This window comes from Tamandua tetradactyla, chromosome 2 (assembly GCF_023851605.1).
Source record: "Tamandua tetradactyla isolate mTamTet1 chromosome 2, mTamTet1.pri, whole genome shotgun sequence".
Lineage (NCBI taxonomy): Eukaryota > Metazoa > Chordata > Mammalia > Pilosa > Myrmecophagidae > Tamandua > Tamandua tetradactyla.
Genome location: NC_135328.1, coordinates 12,022,912 through 12,050,179, shown reverse-complemented (window position 1 = coordinate 12,050,179; position 27,268 = coordinate 12,022,912). Strand labels below are relative to the sequence as shown.

Genomic DNA, 27,268 nt, shown 5'->3' with positions numbered 1-27,268 from the left:
TATTTTTTCTTCTCCTTTATCTCCTTCTGGAACGCCCATTATGCATACACTAGTACACTTGATCATATGCCACAGCTCCCTGAAGACCTGCTCATTTTTCTTCTTTCCTTTTCTTTTTCCTTCCCTTTGGCTTGATAATCTCCACTGACCTATCTTCAAATTCATGACTTATTCTTCTGTATGCTCCATTCTGCTTTTTATTCCTTCTAATGACTTTCTCATTTCAGTTATTGCACTGTTCTAGTTTAGAATATTTGGTTCTTTCTTTTTATAATTTCATAGATAGAAACTATAAAATGATATATAAAATATAAAACAAAAAATTTTATGTTTATATAAAACATATAAAAACATATAAAAATGATGTCTACTGATTGAGACATCATTCTCATATTTTCTTTTATTTCTTTTGCCATGGTTTCCTTTAGTTCTTTGAACATTTTAAAAATAGCAGATTTCAGAAGTCTTTTTTAATAACTACAGTGTTTGCATTTCCTCAAGAGCAGCATCCATTGACTTCTTTCTTCTTCTTTTTTCTCTGCATGGGACATACTCTCGTTTCCTTGCATGTCTCATAATTTTTTGGTTGAAAACTGAACATTTTAAGTAATATAATGTGGCAACTCTAGAAATAAGATTCTTCCCCTTCCTGTGTTTCTTGTTTTTTGCTCTTTGTTTAGTAAATTTTCTGACCTAATTCTGTCAAGTCTATATTCTTTGTACTGTATGGCCACCAAAATCTCTGGCCAGCTAGTGAGTGGACTGAGATTTTCTTAATTGGCTATAACCAATAAGTCTCTTTTCTGAGAGCTCTATGTGTATGTTGGGGTGTGTTTTCAACACTTAGCCAGGTAGTTTATAAATCTGCCTTAGACTTCACTTCCTACTTATGTATAACCTCAAGGTTAAGCAGAAGTGAAAGCATAGGGGCTTCTCAGGTCTTTTCCAAGCATACATAAAGCTCTGTATATCTGTGCATGCATGTACCCCTGTGCTTCAGTGTGACCTCCTAGAATCTTTGGAAGGGGTCAAAGCTTTTGAAACCCTCTATGGACTCTAGTTTTTCCTTTTAAGCTTTTGGGTTAGCCTTTTGTTCACCCCAATTGTTTTCCATCACCTTGGGATGCTACAATCTTTAAAAAAATTGTTTCTGATCATTTTTGACAAACGCCACCAAGGAAATGGCTGTTTGCCCTGGGTAAACTCCAATTCAGGTAAAATAATGACAGTCTTCCACTGAACCACCAAACAGGTAAAATAATGATGATTATTTTTGAAGAAATTTTCCCCCTTCTAATGTAGTAGGTTGCTGTTTCACCATGTATGCAGACAGTTGGTTTTCAAGACTACTTGGGGATTATGGGAATAAGGGTAGGTTAAAACACAACAAAGCTCACTGTTCTTATAGTCATTTTGCTTGAATAATCACTCCCTGTATTGCAACAAGCCTTTGGTTAACTCCAGGTATCGGAAACATTTTAATTGTGAAAAATTTTTTCCAATGTTCTCATTGCTTCTATGGGAGAGAGGATTTTTGAAGGTCTTTATTCTGCTTGTTCACCGATGTCAATACTTCAATTTATTTTCATTTTCATCTCACGTATGATATGTCTAAGTTATCTTCATTTAATCTAAATCTTTCCATTCTAGTGTTTTCCTTTGATTATAAAGACTTTCCTACATTGAGGCCTGATAAACACACATTTGTATCTGTGTTTTTACTAGTACTTTCACTGTTACATTTTTATGTGTAAACTTGTAATTCAATTATATTTTGAGACCTACTTCTTTTATTATTCTTGTGATTTCTGTATAAAATAAACGCTTCTACTATCATTTGAAATGTCATCATACTTTTTTTTACTACGTTCTTAATTATTCTGTAAATCAGTTCTGCTTATTGATTTGGTTCCTTTGATATGATTTTTTTTTCCTGTGCCAATACTATTTTTATGACCTTGAGGGCTATTGTTTTTTTTTTTGGCATGGGCAGTCTCCAGGAATTGAATCTGGGTATCCCACACAGCAGGCAAGAATTCTACCATTGAACCACCAGTGCACCACTCTCCATACTCTTTTACTGATAGTAGCATCATGATATATTTTACATACAGCTATATATTTAACTACAGCTAGAGATGACCACACATACATTTAACATTTTCTTATTTTCAAAGATGACAGATAAGCTCATGAAAAGATGCCCAACATCATTAGTCATTAAAGAAATGCAAATTAAAACCACAATAAATTACCACTACACACACATGTGAATGACTAAAATTATTAAAAAAAAAAAAAAAAAAACTGGTAATACCAAGTGCTGGTGAGGATGTGGAACTGGTACTTTCATAAATTGATTGCTCAGGGGGATGTAAATTATTACAACCACTTTAGAAACAAAATGAAATTTTCTTATAAAGTTAAACACTTTCTTACCATGTGACCTAGCAATTCACTCCTACGAATTCATCCAGAGGCTTTTTTTGATATGCAGATAGAAACATGATAATACATCAGGCAAAATTATAATAGAACTGGAAGAGGAATGGATACCATTCATAAATTTTGACATGAAGCCAGTTCTAAGACCTCACAGAGCCTTTTGGGTTGTTTCTTTTAGGGGTAATGACTACTTCTCATGATGTACAGGATACATGTTAGTTAAGTGCAAATACAGTTAATTGGATATTTTTGGATATTTAATACCTAAAGAGACAGACAGCTTTATATTCTTTTTATCTTCTATTTTTAAGGAAATTTTCCTTTTTTTCTTAAGAAACCTTCACTGTGTGAAGTTGGGAGTACCTACTACTGAAGCTGAAGGGGCCAGATACTCTCCCTCCCATCTCTGGGCTTGAGGGTATAGGCATGTGACTTAGGTACAGCAAATCATATCATACACCTAGCATTTTGAGTCTTAAAGAATCCCACTCCCTTAGGAGTAGCTGGAAAATTTTTCAAGGGTGGCAGCAATGACTGTCCGGTGGGTAATGAGAATACCATGGCAGCAGTGTTGTAGAACTTGAGAGAACAGAGGTGATGGTACCAGCAGCAGTTCCAGAGCCAGAGTCCAAACCAGGCCTTGCTGCTGCATGCCTCAGTTGTTCCCTGTTGCCAACCTCCCCTGGTTCCAAGTCAGTTCTTCCTCTTCAGGCTTCCCATTGACCCAGTGGGCTACTCCATTTCTTTCAATCAATACCTTTTATTATTTTTGTTTTAGTTAACCAGTGTCAGTTCCTGTTGCCTGCAAGTAAGAGCTCTTGAATGATATACCCACCAAACTAATATGGGCTTTCACAATGAACAATTCCAGATGTTGCCCCTGGAATTGTTACAAAATATATAAATGTTATCCCTAGAGTTATGCAGTGCAGTAGCCAAAAAACTAATCTATGTGACAGCAAGAAATATTTATTAATTATGTCTCTCCAGCACATAACATAGAATAAGATTTAATTAATTAATTACATGTTTGGACAACAAAAATAATTAGAGTATAAACACAGCATGGGCTTTCTAATTACCCTGGTCTTAAATTCAACTCTTCTTTACCACTGATTAGCTGAATAAACCCAGGTGGATTGCATAGCTGCTGGAAAAAATGGGGCTAATAATGAGTTAATTACTATTCGCTTGTATTTCATTTTCCTTGTATGAAAAACAGAGATAACAGGGTAGGCCACAGTGGCTCAGCAGGTAAAGCTCTCACCTGCCATGCCAGAGACCTTGGTTCAATTTCCAGTGCCTGTCCATACAAAAAAAAAGAAAAGAAAAACAGAAATAATACCTACTTCACTGGTTGGCTGTGAGGATTTAAAAATAAAATCACAAAGCAAAGTACTTGGCAAATGGGAGGCATTTAAGAATGACTAATTTCTTTCCCACCGTTGATGATATTATCATTTTAGTCTTTGTATGCACACAAGCTCTTCACTGAAGTGAGATTCTCATTAGCTGGTGCAGCTCCTAGGCACTTTGAAGCAATATGACCTCAGAATACTTGTTCCAATGCCTCTGGCTTCCACACCTACAATGCTCACACCATCACTTTGCACATGAGTGAATCCACTGTAAAGAGAAGTGACAGGTTGAGTGTAAACCTGAGAAAAGGACAAACTTAAGTAGAAAAAGCCTTACATGAAAATAGAGTACAACTTCCTGTAATTTCTCCCATCCAGTCCATCTCATCCTGAACCATTTCTATCTCTTTTTTTCTCTGGGCCTCTGATATGAGAACCTCAATTCATTCGTAACAACTAACAAATACTATCATGTTTTTGAGGGGGAACAATGGTTCTGGATCTCTTGAGAGGAGCTGCCTGAATCATGATTTTCTGGCTCTTCTAGAAACTGTAACTAATACAGGAGAATAGGAACCAAATTCAACTGAGGCAAGTCAGTCATTTCCCCAGAATTTAGAATTGACCTATCAATTCCTGACTGATCTCATTGTTCTCCTGAATGGAGATATAAACTCAAGAGCTGATGTGGTACAGTCATTTTCCACCATGTTACAATGCTACTCTATGGCATGAGAGAAAAATAAAATACGTATAAACAAAACAAAACAAAACAAAAACCAGAAACAACTAGAGATAGGACTTCTGGAGTTTCAAACAGACTACCAGTTTCTGGCTATAGACTGCTCTCGAAATCCTGCTGCTTCAGCTTTCATAATATGACTTTCAACTGGAAATAAATTCCATGCTGACTTACGGAGTTTCTTCAAACTGAAACCAAAGTTATATTCAACTTATATGAAGAGTAGAATGTGGCAGTTTCCAGAAACTCTGAGAAAAATGCAAAGTTGGCTGGTCTAAGTAGAGGTCAAGGAGGGAGTAGTAAGACTGCTGCTTCCTGATGTGAAGAGGACAACCAGTAGTCTTCATCTTTGCATTTTGTAAGGATGTTACCTAGCAAGACCATGGAACTTCAGAATTTAACCCTCAAACACTTTGACTTGGCCTACACCTCAAATTTCAAAGGAATTTAATGAGGAATTTTAAGTGGAGAAATTGTTGACACAAAAGCTTTTCAGAATGCAAAGTGCCAAGTTAGCCATTATGCTGTGTTTAGAAAAGGCAAGATAGATGGTTAAAATATATTTACAGAGGGGGGTGAACAATTCCTAAAATATATATTTTTACAGACCAGTTACCACAAAATTCACATTAAATTTTTATTTAATTCTTTATTTTATCATAAAGTTGAGTCTGTTTACCAAAGAGAACAAAGATTCTCCTGTATTAATTGGAAGTTTGCTTTAATAATTATCTTCAAACAATTATTGACTTAAACCTTAGAGACTAGGTAGGTTTGCTACAGAAAGCTATAATTTTTTAATTATTTGGTTTTGAATGCTGCATTTTTAATTTAAGAATGTAAAGTATGCTTGTCATAGGAGGTTGAATTTGCTCCATATCTTGTGATAAATAATTGATGTCTGCGGTGTCAGCGGCATTGCTGTAAGTAACCAAATGGAATATTCAATCTCTTACTAAGATCTTCAAGTACCTGAGAGCCTTTTCCTCCTTGTAGAACTTATTCTGGCAAGTAAAAAACCTAGTGATTCCAAAATATTTGAAAGTGAGCACTGCCACATACAACAACTGTTAAAGAAACTGAAAAAGAGATAAGAACAAAGCTAACTGGGTTCAGACTAAACTTTACCACCAGGGAAATCTGCTACTATCTCAAACATTAGGGGGCTCCCAAGTCAATAGGTCAAGCCCTTGATCTTGAGGCTTGCTCTTGTGGAGTTCATTTATGTAGCAGAGAAGCTAAGCCTACCTATAGTTATGCCTAAGAGTTACTTCTAGAGGAACTCTTTTGTTGCTCAGATGTGGCTTCTCTCTCTCTAAACCCAACTCTGCAAGTAAAATTACTACCCTCCCCCCTAAGTGGGACATGACATCCAGGGGTAAAATTCTCCCTGGCAATATGGGTTAGGACTCCCAGGGATGAGCCAGGCCCTGGCACCATGGGATCACAAATGACTTCCTGACCAAGAAGGGGAGAAGAATTTTAACAAATAAACTATCAGTGGCTGAGAAAGTTTAAATAGAGTCAAGAGGCTACTCTTTCACAAGCTTCAGCTAGATACTGCTATATCATGGTTTAGCAAACTCCAACCGAAACCATTCCTGCCAAGCCTAAAGAATACTTAGGGCTTTATCTGAGATTCTACAAAGGTTCCATGCACTAAGATTATCTTCCAGAAACCTACCACCTCCAGATGGGTTCCTAGGCCAGATAAGTCCCAAAACGCGGAGAGGCCAGCCTCTCCAGAACATCAACTAGTTCCATCTCCCTATCCCATATTAACAACAGCCCCTTCCAACATGAAAAAGTTAGAATGTGCATAGCCCAAGTACCCCTAAAGATTGAGAGAAGGATCAAAGGAGAAGGTGGAGTTATAACAGAGAAGATACGGTTTAACAAATGAGTATGACTGCTGAATCATTATTGTTGGGTAGCTGATGGCTGGTTAGTTGCTGGCTGGGGGTAAGTGGCTGTACTGAATCAGTCACACAGACACACAGCACACAGCACACGACTCAGGAGACAACCCTCAGGGGTGAGTGGAAGGCGTCCACTTTATTGAGGAAGTGCCCAGGCTTATATAGGCTGGGAAGCATGCAGGGACACATGTCGGGCTGGGATTGGTCACCGTTGTTGCTAGGGTGGAGGGCAGATTTCAGGTTAGTGCTTTGGTCACGGGCTAGGACATTTTTGTGTTGCCTTGCATCAGCCACGGCAGCCATGTTGGCAAGAAATTATAACATCTCCATCACATTATATTGATATTTCTTTTAGTCTCCAGTATCTTGGAGCAGCTAGAAGGAAAAACCTAAAATTGTGGAACTGTAACCCATACTGTTCTAGTATGCTAACTGCCAGAATGCAATATACCAGGAACGGAATGGCTTTTAAAAAGGGGAATTTAATGAGTTGCTAGTCTACAGTTCCAAGGCCGAGAAAAATGTCCCAATCAAAACAAGTCTATAGAAATGTCCAATCAAAGGCATCCAGGGAAAGATACCTAGGTTCAAGAAGGCTGATGAAGTTCAGGGTTTCTCTCTCAAGTGGAAGGACACATGGCAAACACAGTCAGAGTTTCTCTCTGATCTAGAAAGGCACATGGTGAACACAGTCAGGGTTCCTCTCTCATCTGGAAGGGCACATGGTGAGCACACGACATCATCTGCTAGCTTCTTCTTCTGGCTTCTTGTTTCATGAAGTTCCCCAGGAGGCATTTTCCTTCTTCCAAAGGTCACTGGCTGGTGGATTCTGCTTCTCGTGGCTATGTCGTTCTGCTCTGCTCTCTCTGAATCTCCCTTTCTCCAAAATGTTTCCTCTTTTATAGGACTTCAGAAACTAATCAAGACCCATGCAAATGGGTGGAGACATGTTGTCATATAATCCAGCTTAACAACCACTCATGACGAAATCACATCATCCAGGGAGATGATCTGATTACAGTTTCAAAAGTACAGTATTGAATGGGGATTATTCTACCTTTATGAAATGGGATTTTAATTAAAACATGGTTTTTCAAACCAGCACACATACCAAACTCTGAACACTGTTCTATAACTAATTGTTGTGGTATGTTTTGAAATGTAATGCTTTTTTGTATATATGTCATTTTCACAATAAAAAAATAAATCCAGTATTAGAAAAAAAAATGCAAAATGTCACTCTTATGGACCTTTACAATTTTGCCCTCACTGATTCTCACAAACACTCTGTTAGTTTGAATAAATCAAACCAGAATCTTGCCAAAAGTATGCACTACAGAGGAAGGATTAATGCTAATAACCAGGCTTCAATCACAGAAACTCAGGATTTAACCCTGGCTTAACCACGTGGGTAACTCTGGGCAAAATGTTCAGATCTCTAAGCCTCTGTTTCTCTGGTAAAATGCGGATGATACCAACTTCATGTGATGCTTTGGTATATCACAGGAGATGATGCAGAATACCCAATTAAAGCTGGCAACAGAAGAGGAAACTGAATCTGAGCAGTGACTGGCCTAAAGACAGTAGTTGGTAAGGGACAGTGTAGCGTGGGTTTCTAACCCCAAGTTCTATCCACATCCTTTACGACATTATCCTCAAAAAAATACCATTGAGGACATCACACTGAGTGAAATAAACCAGACACAAAAGGATAAATATGATCTCACTGATATGAACAAATTATAATAAGCACTTCACAGAGTTAGAATCTAGGATATAGGTTACCAGGGGATAGACTGGGATTAGAGAGTGGGGAATGGATGCTTAATTGGTACAGAATTTCTATTTAGGTTGATTGTAAAGGTTTGTAAGTAGATGGTAGCACATTATTGTGAATGTAATTAACAGCACTGAACTATATAGGGGAGTGTGATTAAAAGGGGGAAACTTTAGGTCAAATAGGTTAATAGAATAAAAATTAAAAGATAAAATATAGGACTGCATAACACAGTGAACCCTATTGTAGATGATAGAGTATCATTAAAAGTACAAGAATAAGATTTTTTCTTTCATGAATTATAACAAATGTATGATACTAATAAAAGGTGTTAATAATAGAGTGGTAAATGGGGGAAAAAATACACCTAATGTAAACTATGGACAACAGTTAATAGTACTATTTTAATAATTTTCATCAACTGTAATAATTTTCATCAGTTATAACTACTGTTAAAAAAAATTAGTACAATTACAAAGAAGTGCTATCATCAACTGTAACAAATATTCCAAACCCGTGCAAGGCATTGGTGGTGGGGTGGTAAATGGGAATCCTATATTTTATGCCTGATTGTTCTGTAAACCCACAACTTTTCTAATAAAATATTAAAAAAAAAAAATTGGTAGGTCAGTACAACTGTTATATAGGAAAAGTAAAGGAATCAAAAGCAATTACCTGGCCCATCTGTGGGATCCTCCAAGCAAGTAATAGCAGCTCTTGAGGACTGGAAATTCATTTCCCATATTCCACTTGTACACTCGCAAAGAGAGGTCAAAGGAGGAAGTGATGACATGGCTTGAGTCCTTAAAATGATAAAATCAAGTGAAGATATAGACATGGATCCTCCAGAAGGCAGAGAGACAAGAGTGTGGGCAGGGAGACATCATACTCACCACCCACACTGACGTGATAGGCCTCTGGTGGTCCTGAAAGGTGGCCAGCTGGAGGCCATGTATGGTGAAGAGCACCAGCTCTGAACCAGAGACCAGGAGAATCACTTGAGAACCCTGGCTTTTCATTAGGTGAGGAGGAGCCATGATGCCTGGCAACAAGAAACTTGCAATCTGTTGTACTTTTTGAAATAAAAACACACATATGAGCATCTTATTAGTAGTAGGGCAACTGGAATATATAATATGTCTCACCTAAGATGGTATGGCTCATTTGAAAAGAGTAACAGCTTTGAAGTAAAACCTGCATCTGACTCCTGTCCCACACATTTACTGCTCTAAATCTCCAGTTCATCAACTTTAAAATAATGATTACACTTCATTACACCTGGGGGATTTAGTAAAGAATAAATGAAATAATGCATGTGGAAGTGAAGAAGTGAATAGGACAATATTTGGCATGAAGTACCATTCAGCAAATGGAGCTCCCTTTCTTCCATCCTTTACCATTTATGACGGGGTGACATGAGAAACGTTTGGAAGAACTATTTGGTAAAAATGACATTTACCAATAATAAAACAACTATTATTAGGGTGCATGGGTGGTTCAGTGGTAGAATGCTTGCCTTCCACACGGGAGATCCGGGTTTGATTCCCAGACCAGGTACCTCCATCCCCACCCCCAAAAAAGCTACTATTGAAGATACTGTCTTTTATGCTGTACAGCATGCTGCATAAAAAAAGAAAAAAAGAGAGTCAATTTGATAATTTCCTTATGAGATTTAACACTGGGGAAAAAATAACCTCTCATGAAGAATTCATATGTCTTCTTGTACCAGATAAGAGGTTATATGACAAATCCTGTCTCCTTTTTCTCTCTGGCTAACAGTAAGCTCAGAGTAAAACGTATGGTCAGATAAAGATATGAAAACAAATGAGCATAATATAAAAGAAAAAAAATACTAAGTATCACAGGGAAGGCCTGCTGGAGTGATGTGGGATTTGGAAAACAGATAAGCAGACAGGGTGGAGTGGGCAGAGGGTCTTATTTTCCTACTAGAATAACTGCTACCTGAGGAAGAAAATAATTGCGGCTTTTATTCAACTTTGAATGCAGGCAGTGATGAGAACAGTGCCTTTGACACAGTAGTAAGAAAAGGGATGGAGTGATGCGAATAAGTAAAATCAGAAATGGAAATGGGACACTACTATCTACCTCACAGAAATAAAAGGTTTATAAAATGATACTATGAACAACTGTATGCCAACCTAAACTACATAGGCAAATTCCCAGAAATACACAAATTACCTAAACTGACTCAAGAAAAAGTAGATCTCAACAGACCAATAAATAGATTGAAAGATAAAATAAAAAACCCAGAACTAGGTGGCTTCACTCAAATTTTACCAAATGTACAAAGAAGAACTGTAATACTACCAATTCTTTTTAGATCCTTCCAAAAAACTGAGGAGGGAATACTTCCTAACATATCCTATGAGGCCACCATCACCCTAATACTAAAGCCAAAAAAAGGTATCACAAGAAAAGAAAACGTCTTTTCTATATTCTATATTTCCTTATGAATATAGATGCAAAAGTCCTCCACAAAATACTAGCAAACCTGCAAGATAGGAGAACCTTGAAAATATCATGCACAGTGAAATAAGCAAGACATTTAAGGGTAAATATTGTATGATGTTACTTATAAAAGATTTCTAGAAATAGCAAATCCACAGAGAGAAAACAGATTAGAGGCTACCAGGGAATAGGGAGTATGGAGTGTTTGTAAATTAAATTGATTTAAAAATTGACAAACAGAACCCAACAACACTTTAAAGAATCGTGGGTGGTTCAACACAAGAAAATCAATGTAATATACCATATTAATAGAACGAAGGAAATATCACATGATCATCTGAATCAACACAAAAAAGGCGTTTGGCAAGATACAGCAGTGTTTCTTTTCAAAAAGAAAAAAAAATTTTATTGAGATATCTCCACATACATAATCCATTCAAAGTATATAATCAGTGGCTCACAGCATCATCACATAGTTGTGCATTCATCACCATGAATGAAACGTCATTTTAGTACATATGCATCACTCCAGAAAAAAGAAATTAAAAGAAAAAAGAAAAATCTCACATATCTCATACCACTTAACCCTCCCTCTCATTGACCACTAGTATTTCAATCTACCCAACCTTTTTTAACCCCTTGTCACCCCTTCCCCCCTATTATTTATTTTTTATCCTTATTTTTTTTACTAATCTTTCCATACCCCAGATAAAGGGAGTATCAGACACAAGGTTTTCACAATCACATGTGCACACTGTAAAAGCTATATTGTTATTTAATTATCTTCAAGAGTCAAGGCTACTGAAGTACAGTTCAACACTTTCAGGTATTTCCCTCCAGCCACTCCAATACACCATAAACTAAAAAGGGATATCTATATAACGTATAAGAATAACCTCCAGGATAACCTCTTGACTCTGAAATCTCTCAGCCACTGAAACTTTATTTTGTCCAATCGCTCTCGTCCCCCCTTTGGTCAAGAAGGTTTTCTCAACCCAGGATACCGGGTCCCAGCTCATCCCCAGGAATCCTGTCCCACATTGCCAAGGATATTTGCACCCTGGGAGTAATGTCCCACGGGGGGGGGGGGGGGGGGGGGGGGGGGGGGGATAGGGTGGAGAGTTCACCTGCAGAGTTGGCTTAGAGACAGAGGCCACATCTGAGCAACAAAAGAGGTTATCTGACAGTGACTTTTAAGCATAATTATAAGTAAGCTTGGCTTCTCCTTTGCAGGAATAAGTTTTGTCAGGGCATACCCCAAAGATCGAGGACTCAGCCTGTTAAATTGGTTATCCTCACTGCTTGTGAGAATTCCCCATATGGGGAAGTTGAATACTTCCTCCTTTCTCCCCAGGCCCCTAAGGGGACTTTGCAAATACTCTCTTATTCTCTGCCCAAATTACTCTGGGATGTACTGCGGCATTACACTAACCTGTACAAACCAACAAGATCTCACAGCCTTATTCAAGATTCTGTATAATTATGGTGTTCAAATAAACTAATCAGAAAAGTTAAATTACATAACGAAATTTTGCGACAAATAAATATCCTTTGGTCTCACACAGAAGTTGGCATTTTAAAATATAGCCCATATCATCCCTTACCCTGTATTCTCATTTACCTCAGTCCTATCCAGATCAACTTCATTCATATCTCTAGTTGAAGCCTGATCACTTTCTCAACTTTTCAAACAGTTCCTTTAAGGGGTAATGCTGACTTTCATAGCTTCAGAGCTCTAACTCGGAGTCTCAGGTATTACATAAATACCTCAAGTTTCAGGAAACAACCAGGTTATACACAAATAGGTCAGTATCTCAGAATTTAGAAATAACAGTTACAACACCAGAATAGATGCCCAGCACTCTTTCTTGATAAAAACACTCAGAAAACTAGAATACAGAAAGTGCTGATGAGAATGTAGAGAAATAGGAAACCTCAAACATCACTGGTAGGAATGTAAATGGTATAGCTGGTTCCGAAAACAGTTTGGTGGTTCCTCAAACACTTAAACATAGAACTACCATATCATCTGGCAACCCTACCTCTTGTAAAATACCCCAAAGAACTGAAATCAGGGTCTCAGCAGGTATTCGCACACCAATGTTCATAGCAATATTACTCACAGTTGTCAAAAGATGGAAGCAACCCAAGTGTCCATCAACTGATGAATGAGTAAACAAAATGTGGTATATCCATATAATGGAATATTTTTCAGCCATAAAAAGGAATAAAGTTCTGTTACATCTAAGGACAGGGATGAACCTTGAAGACATCATGTTGAGTGAAATAAGCCAGACACAAAAGAACAAATATCATACGATTTAAATTATATGAAATACAGGTTACCAGGCACTGCGGGGAAAGGGGATGAGGAGTTCATGTTTAATGTTGCAGAGTTTCTGTTTGGGGTAATGGAAATGTTTTGGTCACAGATGGTGCTAATGGCAGTACAACACTGTGAATGTAATTAACACCACTGAATTGTATATTTTAAAATATGGTTATGTTAACCCATTTTTGAAAGAAAGAGGTGGGAATGAATGGAAGCAAGAAGACCAGCTGGAAGGGAGAGAGCTGTAAGAGTGGACAGTATTAACCGTCTGACTCCAGAGCTCAACAAGTAGCAGTGCTCAATTACTCAACCAGTACACAAAATCACAAACAAAACAATTGCTGGCTCACTACATTTAACCTAAAGGGAAGAAAAATGGCCTCAAAGTAAACATGAGAAAACTGCACTTTAGGCCCCAGAAGGCAGTGGTGGTACAATGGTGACAGGCTGATGCTTACCCAGAATATTCACTTTATTCCTGGCTTTCTTGGCCCCTAGGTCGTAGGTAGTGATAACCAACTGCATGCCAGTCTCACTTCTGTGCATTACCACAAGCCTGGCTGCCTCATCTGGGACCCAACAGGCTGTGCAAGTCAGCCAGATGGGTAAAGCAGTGCAGAGAGGAAGCTCATCTTCAGACGGATGTATCAGGGAGTGGATGTAGAACACCTGGGAAAAACACCATAAAACGCCAGTCACATGATAGTGAAGGAGGGGCCCGTCTCAGACGCAGGGGCGCCTGGGAAACCACCCCTCCTAGGGGCCCCTCCTCAGGCCGCTGCGGAGCCTGGGAAACCATCCCGCTGTAGGCCCTTCTCCGATGCAACGATGTCTCCGAAAGCACTGCTCCTACCCCGGCGGGGCAGACAGAGCGGACTCCACTTACACATCCACTTCAGGGACAGCCCGGCCGTTCATAAATACCTCGTTTCCAGACTATGGAATGGTCGGGTGCTTTTTTAGGTAACTCCTAGCCCCCTTCTTCCACACTGGAAACATCCTTATACATACACCCAGTGACGTCAGTGATGGGATGAATTTTAAAACTGGCTTTACTCTGAAGAGCTATGGACCACTGTTTTGCCCTGTCCTCCAATGTCTTTCCCTGAATTCCTTTCTTACCTCCTTTAGTCGGGTTCCTAACCACGCATCTAGGTCCCTGGCACTGCTTTTCCAGAAGGTGCCTGTGGCCTCCCTGACTGAGCTGCTTGCTGCCTTCCTCCTGGGCCTCCCTGCACCGGGCACTGCTTTCCTTATCCCTCTCCTTCTCTGACTACCAGGTCTCCTAAGCCTGATTCCTTCCTACTCAGTGACTGCTCTTACTCTTTGCTTCTTCTCTTCCACTAACCTTGCGTATTTCTCCTGACCATCTCCTGCTTTTTCCTTTTGTCTGATTTTCCAGCTCGGGCTCTGGTACTTAAAATGTGTGTAATCGCAGACAAATGCCTGAGCTTCTCTGCGCCTGTAAATCGGCAGTACTCTCCTTGACTGAGAGGGTGGCTTAGAGGATTAAAAGACACAAGCCACTCTACACCGCGGCTGCAGCACAGGAGGCTCTCTGTAGAGGTTTTTTTTTTTATTTTTTTTTTTTACATTTTTCTTTATAGTCAATGAATAGATGTGTTCTCCATATCGTCAGTATCTTTTCCATTACCTGACCCTTTCTTTTAGAAGCTCAGTTCTCACCAAATGTCCCTTGATATCCATTGAATTCAGCCTCCCTAGCCAGGTTGCTGGCCCCTTCCAACTCAGAGGCAACACGGCCTTGTTGAAATAGAAGCTTGGAGCAGTAGTGCCAAGGACCAATGCCGGCCCTGCCTCCGACTTGGCTCGTGGCTCCAAGAAAAGACTCATCCTTAGCTCCCGCACAGGGAGAGATGGACATTAAGATTCTGAATACATATAGATGGCGCCAAGAATGTGTTTTCAGTGAGACAACATTGAGCAGGAACTGCTCTTTGCCTGACTCTGGGGCTTGGTCCTAGGGAAGGAGTAACTCTCTTAACATGCATCCAACAACCTCATGGTTACAGAATGTTCCATTTTCCTCACACAAAGCAAGACTCCACTGGAGAAACAGACCCAACACAGCACTGACCTTTGGACGTAGATCTGGATTCTGTGTGGATACAAATACCCACTCTTTGTCAGGAGAACACAGAAGGTTCAGATGGTAGTGGGTAAAGACATTGACCCTGGAGATCAATTGTAACTGAGGCACTGAAAGCATGTAGAGTTCCCCTTCAGCGCAGGCTGCCTGAAATGGAAAACAAACCAACATACAAAAAACACAGCATGAGAGGTACCAAAGCAACCAGCAGCATCTTCTAGAAAAATCTGCTCCCTCACATTTGGATGGAGATATTTGCTTAACTGTCTCCCTTACACATGTCAGTTTTTAAGTTATGTCTTAAAAACTTTTTAAGACTTTTTCAAATACAGACACAAATTGAATACACTTAAACAAGATGTAAATATTTAGAATAAAATCCTCTATTTCCTTCTTTGCACAAGTTTTACATGTGACCTTCTGGTGGCCTTTCTATACGTTGCAATTAGGGACATTTATGGGGTGATATGATAGTATTTATCTGCATCTTGCCTTTTATATTTTTAATTTAAAATATTCCTAGAAATCCTTTTCCATCAGTGGAGATATTTCCAGACTTTTTACTTCCTCTCATACTCATGGAAATTTAAGTTGTTTCCAAATCTTATTATAAACAAGTGCTGCAATGAATTGTCCTACATATAGCCTTTTCACATAAGTGCCAATATTTCTTCATGAGAGACATTTGAAATTATAATACAATAAAACTGTCTAGAACCAACAGAGGATCTGAATCTACTTATTGAAAGTGTCCATCACATACCTCAAAAAATTGACCTAGGATGGTCACCTCAGAGATAGCATTATAAAACTGTTACACTTTAAATATTTTTAAAAATCCTTCAGTCCTATGATTAAAAAGTCCAAGAGTCTAACAAGAAAAGTAAACCAAGTTGGCATTAGATTTTTCAATGGATGCCTACATAATGAAATAACATTTTCACCAAATTCAAGGCACGTTTGAACCACAGACTTTATGCTCAGCCAGGCTGTCCTCCATGTATACAGGTTATAGAAAAACAGTGCTACATGGGCAAGAACTGTATCTATGAGTTCTGCCCTATGAATCCAGGAGCGGATGAGTATCACCAAACCAACAGATAAGAGGGGAAACTGCACCAAAAGAACTGGTGTAAGTATTAAATATATTAAACTGTAGATCAAAGAGTAGAGACAAGAGAAGAACAGTACGTAGATGTTCTGTGTTCTCAAGAAAGTAGAAATAACATGCATAAAAATGGGAAGAGACAGGAGAAAGATCAAAATAGAATAAGCTCATTGATTGTCATAGGAGGAAGATATCATTTAAAGCCAAAAAGTAAAATAGTACAAGCCTAAATAAGGAGAAAAGGAGATGAAGGGAACTATAAAAAGTACAAGATAAAGGTAATCACTACAGCAAAAATATACACCTTCTTAAATAGCAAAGTTATCATCATTCTCCCTCTCCCTAAACACACACAGAACAGAGAAGAAAATAGACATAGGGAAAGGAAACCACATTACACAGTAAATGTAATATAACAGAAAATGTAAGGTTGAGACCAAACACATACATTATATCAGTCAATATCACTAAAATAAAAATATTTTCAGAACAAAACTCTGTGCTACACTCAAGAGACCCACACAGAAAGGTTAAATGTGAAGGAGTAAAAGTGTACCAGGAAAATTCAAATAATTAGAAAACAGATGGTAACCCTAAAAGGAGAAAAAGTAGGATTCAGACCCAAAATATGAAATGAAGCAACAACAAAGACACTTTACCGTGGTAAAATCCATAATTCGCAAAGAAGACATGAGTGTTAGAAATATCATGAATTAAAAAAGGAATTTCAATCGCTCTCACAAAGCAGAGATAAGGAGAATTAGAGGGAAATTTATTAATAATTGAAGATACTGCATCTTAAATGCTTCTCCATCTGAGACAGGTTGAGTAGACAAAAAATAAATAAATAGAAGACTTATCCAATATAATTAGTAATGACTATACCTGGACCTCCATACCCCAACAATGGAGAATACACTTTCCTTGAACACACACGTGGAACATTCACAAAACTTGAATATTTATTACAAGAATACTTCAATAAGTTCCACATGGTAAAATAATACAAATAACATTCTTTGATGACAATGCAGTAAAATTAGAAATCGACAGCAACATTAAAGAAACAAAATAGACAAGGTCCCTGCTAATATAATCACAAAAAAGGTGGGGGGGGGAAGCACATATATACACACAACAAAAAAATTAAGGGGGAAAAATAATGTAACAGAGGGAATTTAAAGAAAAATGTTTCATGGCACTATTTCAGATAATTTGTGCATAAAAATTGAAAAACCTAGTGTTCTAGTTTGCAAGCTGCTGGAATGTGATAAACCAGACACAGGATGGCTTTTAAAAAGAGGAATGTACTAAGTTGCAAGTTTACAGTTCTAAGGCCGTGAAAATGTCTAAATTAAGGCAAAGCTATGAATGTTCAAATTAAGGCACCAACAAGAGATTACCTTCCCTCAAGAAAGGCCAATGAAGTTCAGAGTTTCTTTCTCAGCTAGAAGGGCACATGGCAAAGTCTGCTAGCTTTCTCTCCCGGCTTCTTGTTTCATGAAGCTCCCCTGGGGACATTTTCCTTCTTCAACTCCAAAGGTCTCTGGCTGCATGGGCTCTAAAGCTTTTTCCAAAATATTCCCTCTTAAAGGGCTCCAGTAAGCAACCCCACCTTGAATGGGTGGAAACACATTTCCATGGAAACCATCAAATAAAAGTTACCAACAAAAACAAATAAAAAAAAAAAGTTACCACCCACAATTGGGTGGGTCACATCTCCATGGAAACAGTCAGAAGTTCCCACCCAGCAATACTGAATGAGTATTAAAGAACTTGGCTTTTCTGGGATACACAATAGATTCAAACCGGCACACCTAGATATATTAAATAATTTCCTGGAAACATATAATTTATCAAAATTGACCCCAGAAGAGATAGAAAATGCTTAAGTAAACCAATTTCCATAGAAGACAGAGAAAACTGTTAAAGAACTGCCCCACAATACATGCAGTCTAGATGATGTTGAAAATGATCATTAACAAACTTTGAAAAAACAGATAACCTCAATACAAGCTAAATTTTTCTGGGACATTAAAAGAGAAGAAAAATGTTCAGATTCCTTTTATAAGGAAGTATACTATTTATGTAAACATAATAAAGAAAGCACATAAGCAAAAAACTATGGATCAATCTCAAAGAAAACTGAAATCCATTGCATTGCCACATTAAAATGCCGTGGCCCATCAAACAGAAATGCATGGATGATTTAATATTTCCCAAGAAGGAAAATTATAGTATCTCCACAGATGTTGAAAATGCCTTTGACAAAATACAACACCAATCCTGATTTTCAAAATAATAATAAAGTGGATATTGGTGATTATTTCATTAACATCATTCATGAAGCCGACACTTCCACAATGGGGATGCACTAAAGGCAATTCAACTAAGGTCAGCAACAAGGAAGCTGATGACGTCATTACTAGTTATATGGTATTGGTGGTTGTGCTAGTTTAAAACTGTTATGTACCCCATAAAAGCCATTTTCTTTCAATACTGATCCAATCTTGTGGGCCCTTATCTATCCTTTAGGGTGGAATCTTTGATTAGATTGTTTCCAAGGAGATTAACCCACTCAACTGTGGGTGGGCCTTCTAATTAGATAACTTCCTTGTAGATGTGATTCTGCCCATTCAAGGTGGATCTCGATTAGTTTACTGGAGTCCTTTAAAAGGGGAGACATTTTGCAGAAAGTACAATTGCTTCAGAACCAACAGAGATGCAGGCATTTGGAGATGTTTGGAGTGCTGATAGAGGGAGAAGATGCCTAGACATGGACATTTGGAAATGCAGAGCCCAGCAGATATTCCCATGTGCCTTCCCATGAGATGCTAAGCAGTCAGATCCCAGAATTGTGTCCTGGAGGAGCTAAGTGAAGGCCCAAAGATGCTTAGAGAGGAAACTACTGGCACCAGAAGGTGGAAGTAATGGAACCAGGAGCAAGGACCAGGAGATGCCAGCCACATCCCTCCGTATGTGACAAACATCAACCTTTCTTGAGTCAAGGTATCTTTGTCTGGATGCCTTCGTCTGGACATTTTTATAGCCTTAGAACTTATAAACGTGCAACTTAATACATTCCCTTTATAAAAACTGCTCCATTTCTTGTATATTGCTGTATTGGTTTGCTAAAACAGCCAAATTAAGGCACCAACAAGAGGTTACCTGCACTGAAGAAAGGCTGATGCCACCCAGAACACCTCTATCAGCTGGGAAGGCACGTGGCTGTCATCTGCTGGAGTCTTTGGCTTCTGGATACCTTTGTCAGCTGGTAAGGCACATGGTGATGTCTGCTAGCTTTCTCTCCAGGCCTCTCATTTCAAAAGGCTTCCCTTGGGGTGTTATCTTTCTCTATCTCCAAAGGTCTCTGGCTGTGTGCTCTCAAGCTTTTTCCAAAATGCTTCACTCTTAAAGCACTCCAGTAAGCAACCCATCTTGAATGGGTGGAGACCCATCTTCATGGAAACCACCTAATCAAAAAGTGGGTGAGTCACATCTCCATGAAAACAACTTAATCAAAGGATACCACCCAGCAATACTAAATCAGGGTTAAAGAACGTGGCTTTTCTGGGGTACACAACAGTTCCAGACCAGCCCAACTACATTCCAGTAGCTTTTAGCAAACTAAAACAGAGGGAAAAGAAAGCCACTGGAAGCTTTATGGCAAAAATATAAATTAAGTTATCTCAACCTATGGATACCTAAAAAGCCCAAGATAATCAATGATAAAGAAAGTGCAAACAATAAAATAATTAAATAATACCACAGGATAAAAATTAACATTGATAACCTGATCATTTACACAAATGGTACCCAGTTAGAAAAGATAATGGAGAACAAAAAATACAATTGCAATAGCACTAAAACATAAAATTCTTTGGAATAAATTTAACAAGAAATTTGCAAAACATATGTGAGGAAAACTTTAAAACAGCTCTGAAGAACATAAAAGTAAAATTGAACTGATGGAAATACATTATTTATTCTTGGACAGATTGACTCAAAATCATAAAGATGTCAATTCTCTCCATGTTAATAATTAAGAAGAACATGATCTCAATGAAAATGACATTTTTCTTGGAGACAGATTGATGTGGAAAAATTAAACATCTGAGAGTACCTGGGAAAGCCTTGAAAAAGAAGAGTAATAAGGAAGAACTAGTCTTACTAGACATGAAAGCACTATCCAGTTTTAGAACATTCCATAATCCCCCAAATTCCTTTATGTCTCCATCTCAAGGCACCGCTGATTTGCTTTTAAACACTAGATTTGCCTGTACTAGAATTACACATACATAGAATGTGCTGGTTTGAAAGGAAGTATGCCCCCTAGAAAAGCCATGTTTTAATCAAAATCCTATTTCATAAAGGTAGAATAATCCCTATTCAATACTGTATGTTTGAAACTATTATCAGGTCATCTCTCTGGATGATGTGATTTAGTCAAGAGTGGTTGTTAAACTGGATTAGGTGATGACATGTTGCCACCCATTTGGGTGGGTCTTGATTGGTTTATTGAAGTCCTATAAAAGAGGAAACATTTGGGAGAATGAGATACTTAGAGAGAGCAGAGAATGCTGCAGCACCATGAAGCAGAGAGTCCACCAGCCAGCAATCTTTGGAGATGAAGAAGGAAAATGCCTCCCGGGGAGCTTCATGAAATCGGAAGCCAGGAGAGAAAGCTAGCAGATGACGCCATGTTCTCCATGTGCCCTTCCAGCTGAGAGAGAAACCCTGACTTTGTCTGCCATGTGCCTTCTCATTTGAGAGAGAAACCCTGAACTTCATCGGCCTCCTTGAACCAAGGTATCTTTCCCTGGATGCCTTTGATTGGACATTTCTATAGACTTGTTGTAATTGGGACATTTTCTCGGCCTTAGAACTGTAAACTAGCAACTTATTAAATTCCTCTTTTTAAAAGCCATTCTGTTTCTGGTATATTGCATTCTGGCAGCTAGCAAACTAGAACATAGAACCATACAATATGTACATACTCTTTTGTTTGGCTTCTTTCAAATAGCATGATGTTTCTGAGATTCATCCATATTGTGTATATCTAGAGTTTGTTCCTTTTCCTTGCTGGGTAGTATTTCATTGGGTGTATATACCATTTTAATCCAATCTCCTATTGATAAACATGTCGGGATGCTTCCAGTTTGGGCTATTACTAATAACACTCATATAAACATTCATTTATGAGTCTTTTTATGGAAATCTGGTTTCATACATGTGGGTAAATATCTAAAAGAGGAATTGCTATGTTTATATGTTAAGTGCATGTTTTTATTTTTTAAAATTGTCAAACTAGTCTCTAAAATGTTGCAAACATTTTTAATTTTAGCTATTTGGGTTGGTATGCTTCCAGATATTTCTCAGTGATTTCAATTTGCATTTCACTGATGACTAATGATGCTGAACGTCCTCTCATGTTCAACTGGCCATCTGTATATTTCCTTTTGTGAAGTGTTCATTATTTGCCTATTTTAAAAATGGGGTTGTCCAACTGAAGAATGGAATGGGGTGTTTTAGTTTGTAAGCTGCTGGAATGTGATATATCAGAAATGGAATGGCTTTTAAAATGGGGAATTTATTAAATTGCTAATTTACAGTTCTCAGGCCATGAAAATTTCCACATTAAAGTGAGGCTATAGAAAAGTCCAATCTAAGGCATCCAAGGAAAGATACCTTGCTTCAAGAAGGCCAGTGACATTCAGGGTTTCTCTCTCAACTGGAAAAGCACATGGCAAACATGGCAAAGTCTAATAGCTTTCTCTCCAGGCTTCTTGTTTGGTGAAGGTCCTCCAAGGGCATATTCCTTCTTTATCTCCAAAGATCTCTGGCTGTATGGGTTCTCATGGCTCTAAAGCTTTTTCCAAAATGGTTCCTTCTTAAAGGGCTCCAGTAAGCAATCCCACCTTGAATGGGGGGAGACACCTCTCCATGAAAACCATCTAATCAGAAGTTACCACCCACAATTCGGTGGGTCACATCTTCATGGATAATCAAAAATATCCCACCCAGCAATACTGAATGAAGATTAGAGGACATGGCTTTTCTGGAGTACACCGCAGATTCAAACCAGCACAAGGGGAAAGTTGGTATACAACAATGGACTACTGAGCAGCCACAAAAAGAAATGAAATTGTGAGGGAGGCAACTGGGTGTATGAACCTTAAGGACTGTATATTGAATAAAAAGACAAATATTATCATGCCTCACTCATATAGACTAACAATAATATAAAAACTTGGTGAACTGAAGTCAAGAGCATGTGTTATCAGGTTGGGACCTACTGTAAAGGGTCCTAAATTGTAAGCTCTTATACCAGCCACATATATTCAGGAGTTGTAACTGTTATTTCTAAATCCTGTGATGCTGAGCTGTTTGTTTATAACCTGGTCACTCACAGAAACTATGGTTATTTATGTGGCACCTAGGACTCAGAGTTAGAACACTGAAGCTATGAAAGTCAGCAGTACTACATACAGGAATGGTTTAAAAAGTTGAAATACTGGTCAGATGTCAAGTAGAGATATGAAAGAAGTTGCTCTGGATAAAAGTAACATAAATCACAATACATGGCAAAGGTAAAATATCCATATTTTAAAACTTCAACTTCTATGTGAGGCCAAAAGAAGAGATGTTTATTTGGGGCATTTCCTAATTTAACTTATATGGTCAGTTTAGTTGAACACCATAATTACATGGAATCTTGAATAGGGGGTGATATCTTGTTGGTTTGTCCAGGTTAAGTGGGATGCCCCAATATATCTCAGAGTAATTTGAGCAGTGAATAAAGAAGTATTTGCAAATACCCTTAGGGGACTGGAGAGAAAGAAGGAAATATTCAACTTTCCCATTTGGAGAATTTCTGATATTTTCACAAGCAGTGGAGATAACCAAAGAAATAGGCCAAGCCCTCAATCTTGGGGTTTGCCTCTATGAAAACTTCTTTCTGCAAAGGATAGGCTAAGCCTACTTAAAATTATGCCTAAGAGTCACCCCCACAGAACTTCTTTTGTTGCTCAGATGTGGCCTTTCTCTCTAAGCCAACTTGGCATGTGAACTCACTGCCCTCCCCAGTACGTGGGACATGACTCCCAAGGGTGAAGTCTTCCTGGCAACATGGGAAAGAAATCCTGGGATGAGCCAGGACCAGGCATTAAGGTATTGAGAAAGCCTTCTTGACCGAAAGGGGGAAGAGAGAAATGAGACAAAATAAAGTGTCAGTAGGTGAGAGATTTCAAACAGAGTTGAGAGGTTATACTGGAGGTTATTCTTAAGCATTATATAAATATCCCTTTTTAGTTTATGGTGTATTGGAGTGGCTGGAGGGAACTACCTTAAACTGTTGAGCTGTGTTCCAGTAGCCTTAATTCTTGAAGACAATTATATAAAGATATAACTTTTACTATGTGACTGTGAGATTGTGAAAACCATCCATCTGTTGCTCCTTTTATACAGGGTATGGACAGATGAGTAAAAAATGGATAAAAATAAATAATAGGGAGGACAACGGGTAAAATAAATTCGGTAGATGGAATGAGAGGGAGAGGTAGTCAATGAGAAGGACAGGTAACGAGTATGTTATGCATGAGTTTTTTTCTTTTTTCTTTTTATTTCCTTTTCTGGAATGATACAAATGTCCTAAAAAAAATGATCATGGTGATGAATACACAACTATGTAATGATATCATGAACCACTGACTGTACACCATGTATGGAATGTATGTATGTGAAGATTTATCAATAAAAATATTTTTTAAATGGGGTTGTCTCCTTTTTACTGAGTGACACAAGTTCCTTATATATTCTGGATATGCATCCTTTGCCAAGTTTACATATTTCAAATTTTCTCTTCTCGTCTGAGGCTTGCCTTTTAAAATTCTTAATTATGACTTTTGAAGAGCAAACATTTTTAACTGGATGAAATCAAATTTATCAATGTTTATCTTATATACTCAGTACTTTTTGTTTCCAAAGAAATCTTTACTTTCTATAAAAATGGCTGTTGCACCTCTTTGGTTGCTTAGATGTGGCCTCTCTTTCTAAGCCAACTCAGCAGGTGAATTCACTGTCCTCCCTACTAGGTGGGACGTGACTCCCAGGGGTGTAAATCTTCCTGGCAATTTGGGACAGCAAGCCCAGGGTAAGCTGGAACCCAGCATCAAGAGATTGAGAAAGGCTTCTTGACCAAAAGGGGAAGGAGAAAAGAGAAATGAGACAAAATAAAATTTCAATGGTTGAGGCATTTCAAAGAGTTGAGAGTTTACCCTGGAGGTTATTCTTATGCATTATATAGATATCCCCTTTTAGTTCATGCTGTTTTGATGTGGCTAGAAACTGTGGGGCTGTGTTCCAGCTGCCTAGATTTATGAAGATGATTGTATAAAGATACAACATTTAGAATGTGACTGTGTGATTGGGAAAATTTTGTGTCTGATGCTCCTTATATCCAGGATATGGACAGATAAGCAAAAAATATGGATAATAAATAAATAAATAAATAATAGGGAGACAAAGGGTAAAATAATGGGTAGATGGAAACACTAGTAGTCAATGAAATGGGGGGGGTAAGATGTATGGTATGTATGATTTTTTTCATTTTTCTCTTTACTTCTTTTTCTGGAGTGATAAAAATGTTCTAAAAAACGACCATGGTAATGAATACACAACTGTGTGATGATATTGTGAGCCACTGATTGTACAAAAAAAAAATGGCTGCTGTGCCTAATATCCCCATAGCAGCAAAACTTCTGATCCTCAGGGCTATCGTGAAAAATATCTATGGTGACCACAATATAGCAACCTGAATGCTTTATCCACCTCTCTAATCCTCATTTCCCTCTTCTTATAGGGGCAGAGAATACCATCATCCTCTTGGGCAACTATAAAATGGACCAACAAAGATTTTGGGTTTAACTGAGAGCCAGAGACTTAATGATAAGCTGAAGGGTTACTCTGATCCCAGCTTAGGCCCCGTATTTGTAAGCTTCTGGAATACAATATTATCAGAAATGGAATGGCTTTTAAAAAGGGAATTTAGTAAGTTACGAGTTTACAGTTCTAAGCCTATAAAAATGTCCAAACTAAGGCAGCCAGGGAAGATTTCTTAATTCAGGAAAGGCCAATGTGTCTGGCTCTGTCAGCTAGGAAGGCATGCTGGCCCCTTGCTTGGCCTTTGTTCCTGGGCTCTGTTGCTTTCAGCCTCTGCTTCCTGTTTGGGTTCCTCACTTTTCTTCTCCAGAGCTGGCTTTCATCTCTTGGCTTCCCTTGGCTCTCTCCAGGGTCCGACTTGTTTAACATCTCATGGTGACTTCTGCTTGGCTTCAAGCATCTCCAAATATCCATGTCTCTGTTCTGTGAAGTAACTGTTCTCCAAGCATCTCTGTTGGCTGCATCATTTCTGAGGTTTCTCCAAAATGTTTCCCCTCCAAAATGTGTCCCCTTAAAGACACAAGACCTGGAATGGTGGAGAGTCACAGCTCCATCTAATCAAAAGGTAACACATTGGGTGTCACAACTCCATGGAGATAATATAATCAAAACTTTTCAATGTATAATATTGAGTCAGGATTAAAAGAAATGGCTTCCCCCACAAGATTGGATCAGGATTAAAACTTGGCTTTTCTGGGGTACATAATAGATTTCAACTGGCACAGGCCCCCAAAATAATAAGGTAACAATTGTCATGGAGTAAGTCCCTAACCTTGATGATAATGCTATGGACTATCAAGGGGAAGAAGCTTATAAATATTAGGGAGGAGCAAAAAAAACTGGAAATAGAGGTCTGCAATTTTATCCAACAGGAAGTCCAACATTTACTAAATGAATTTATACAACATATTGGGGAGATAATTAAAAAGTATTGGTGGGGACAAAATGGTGGCATAATGAGGTGTGGAATTTATTTCATCTGGCAGGGAAGCCAGAAACTGTATGGAACAACTGTGGGAGGGATATTAGTGACTAGACAAACATTGTACATCAGTAAGGAACAGGTGGAATGGCTGCGATCCCACACAGAACTGTAAGTCTCCCTAGCCATGGAGGCCAGTGTCCCTCCTGGACAGGAACAGCAGACTGGTTTCCCAAAGTTAAAAGAAAAAGACCCCAATAGGAGCATAGATGTTAGCACAACCAAGCTGTAATTACAGAATTAATAAATTTTATAAATTTTGACTGCTGAAGAAAAGGCCCTGAGCACAGATAAACATGGAGTAATCCTGGTAGAGAAGGGATGGCCCTGATGGAAAATGAAAAAAAAAAAGAACAGAGGCTTTTTTGATTGAACAAAATACTGGAAAAGGGTTGGACCCCAAGAAAAGGGGGCACATCAAGCCATATACAAACTCCAGCTCTTGACTGGCAAAGGCAGGGAGCTGGGGTCTGGCTCTGAAAAGGCTTTTTTGTCTTACATCCAAACAATTCATTATGTAGAACTGCCAGCATTCTCAGGCTTTAGCACTGTCCCAGATAAGGACAGAATTAAGGCATGTCTGGGAGACAGGGTAACAAGTTAGGTAAATGGGTACAATTCCCTAAAGGGTGTATACTCCCCAAGAAAAGGGGGACAAGGCCCCGCTTAAGTGGTTGGCCTTCAGGGAATTCAGGCCCCAGGTGTTGGAAAATAGAAGCAACCTAAGCTAGCTTTCAACTTAGCCTCTGTCTCAACCACAACACTTGCAGAAAGAGGTTGCTGAGAATTAAAGGCACTGCATCACTTTACACTGGCGGAAAGCTGTGGGCTGACAAACACTACATGCTAGGCAGGATAGGAAAGGCACAGAGTCTAGAGGCATCATAGAAAAGTCTGACAACCTGTGGGGTCTCAACCTCATGGAATCTTCACACTGGTTACACCCTCCTTGAGATGTGGCTTGTCTGATTTCGGAAAATCTGACTGGGGTCTATAATATGTGAGAAGACCCTCCCAAAAAATAAAACAAAGGCTACATATAGGCAGCCAAGAAACAGAGCTACAATAACTGAAAATTTCTGATCA

The 27,268-nt window shown here is 38.5% G+C and overlaps 1 protein-coding gene across 4 annotated transcripts in view; it reads right to left on the bottom strand.

The window, feature by feature from the left end:
- The window catches only part of LOC143666105 (F-box/WD repeat-containing protein 12-like), a 109,033-nt gene that overhangs the window by 35,008 nt on the left and 46,757 nt on the right, over positions 1-27,268 (bottom strand). Inside the window, exons 6-10 of one of the 4 annotated variants that reach the window (XM_077139595.1) lie at positions 15,141-15,299; positions 13,501-13,711; positions 9,135-9,313; positions 8,917-9,044; positions 418-4,071 (exon numbers count right to left, since the gene is read on the bottom strand). In XM_077139595.1, coding sequence (XP_076995710.1) covers positions 3,954-4,071; positions 8,917-9,044; positions 9,135-9,313; positions 13,501-13,711; positions 15,141-15,299 — 795 coding nt within the window. In that variant the 3' untranslated portion in view covers positions 418-3,953. The other 3 variants (XM_077139601.1, XM_077139598.1, XM_077139592.1) reach the window with 3 other exon arrangements.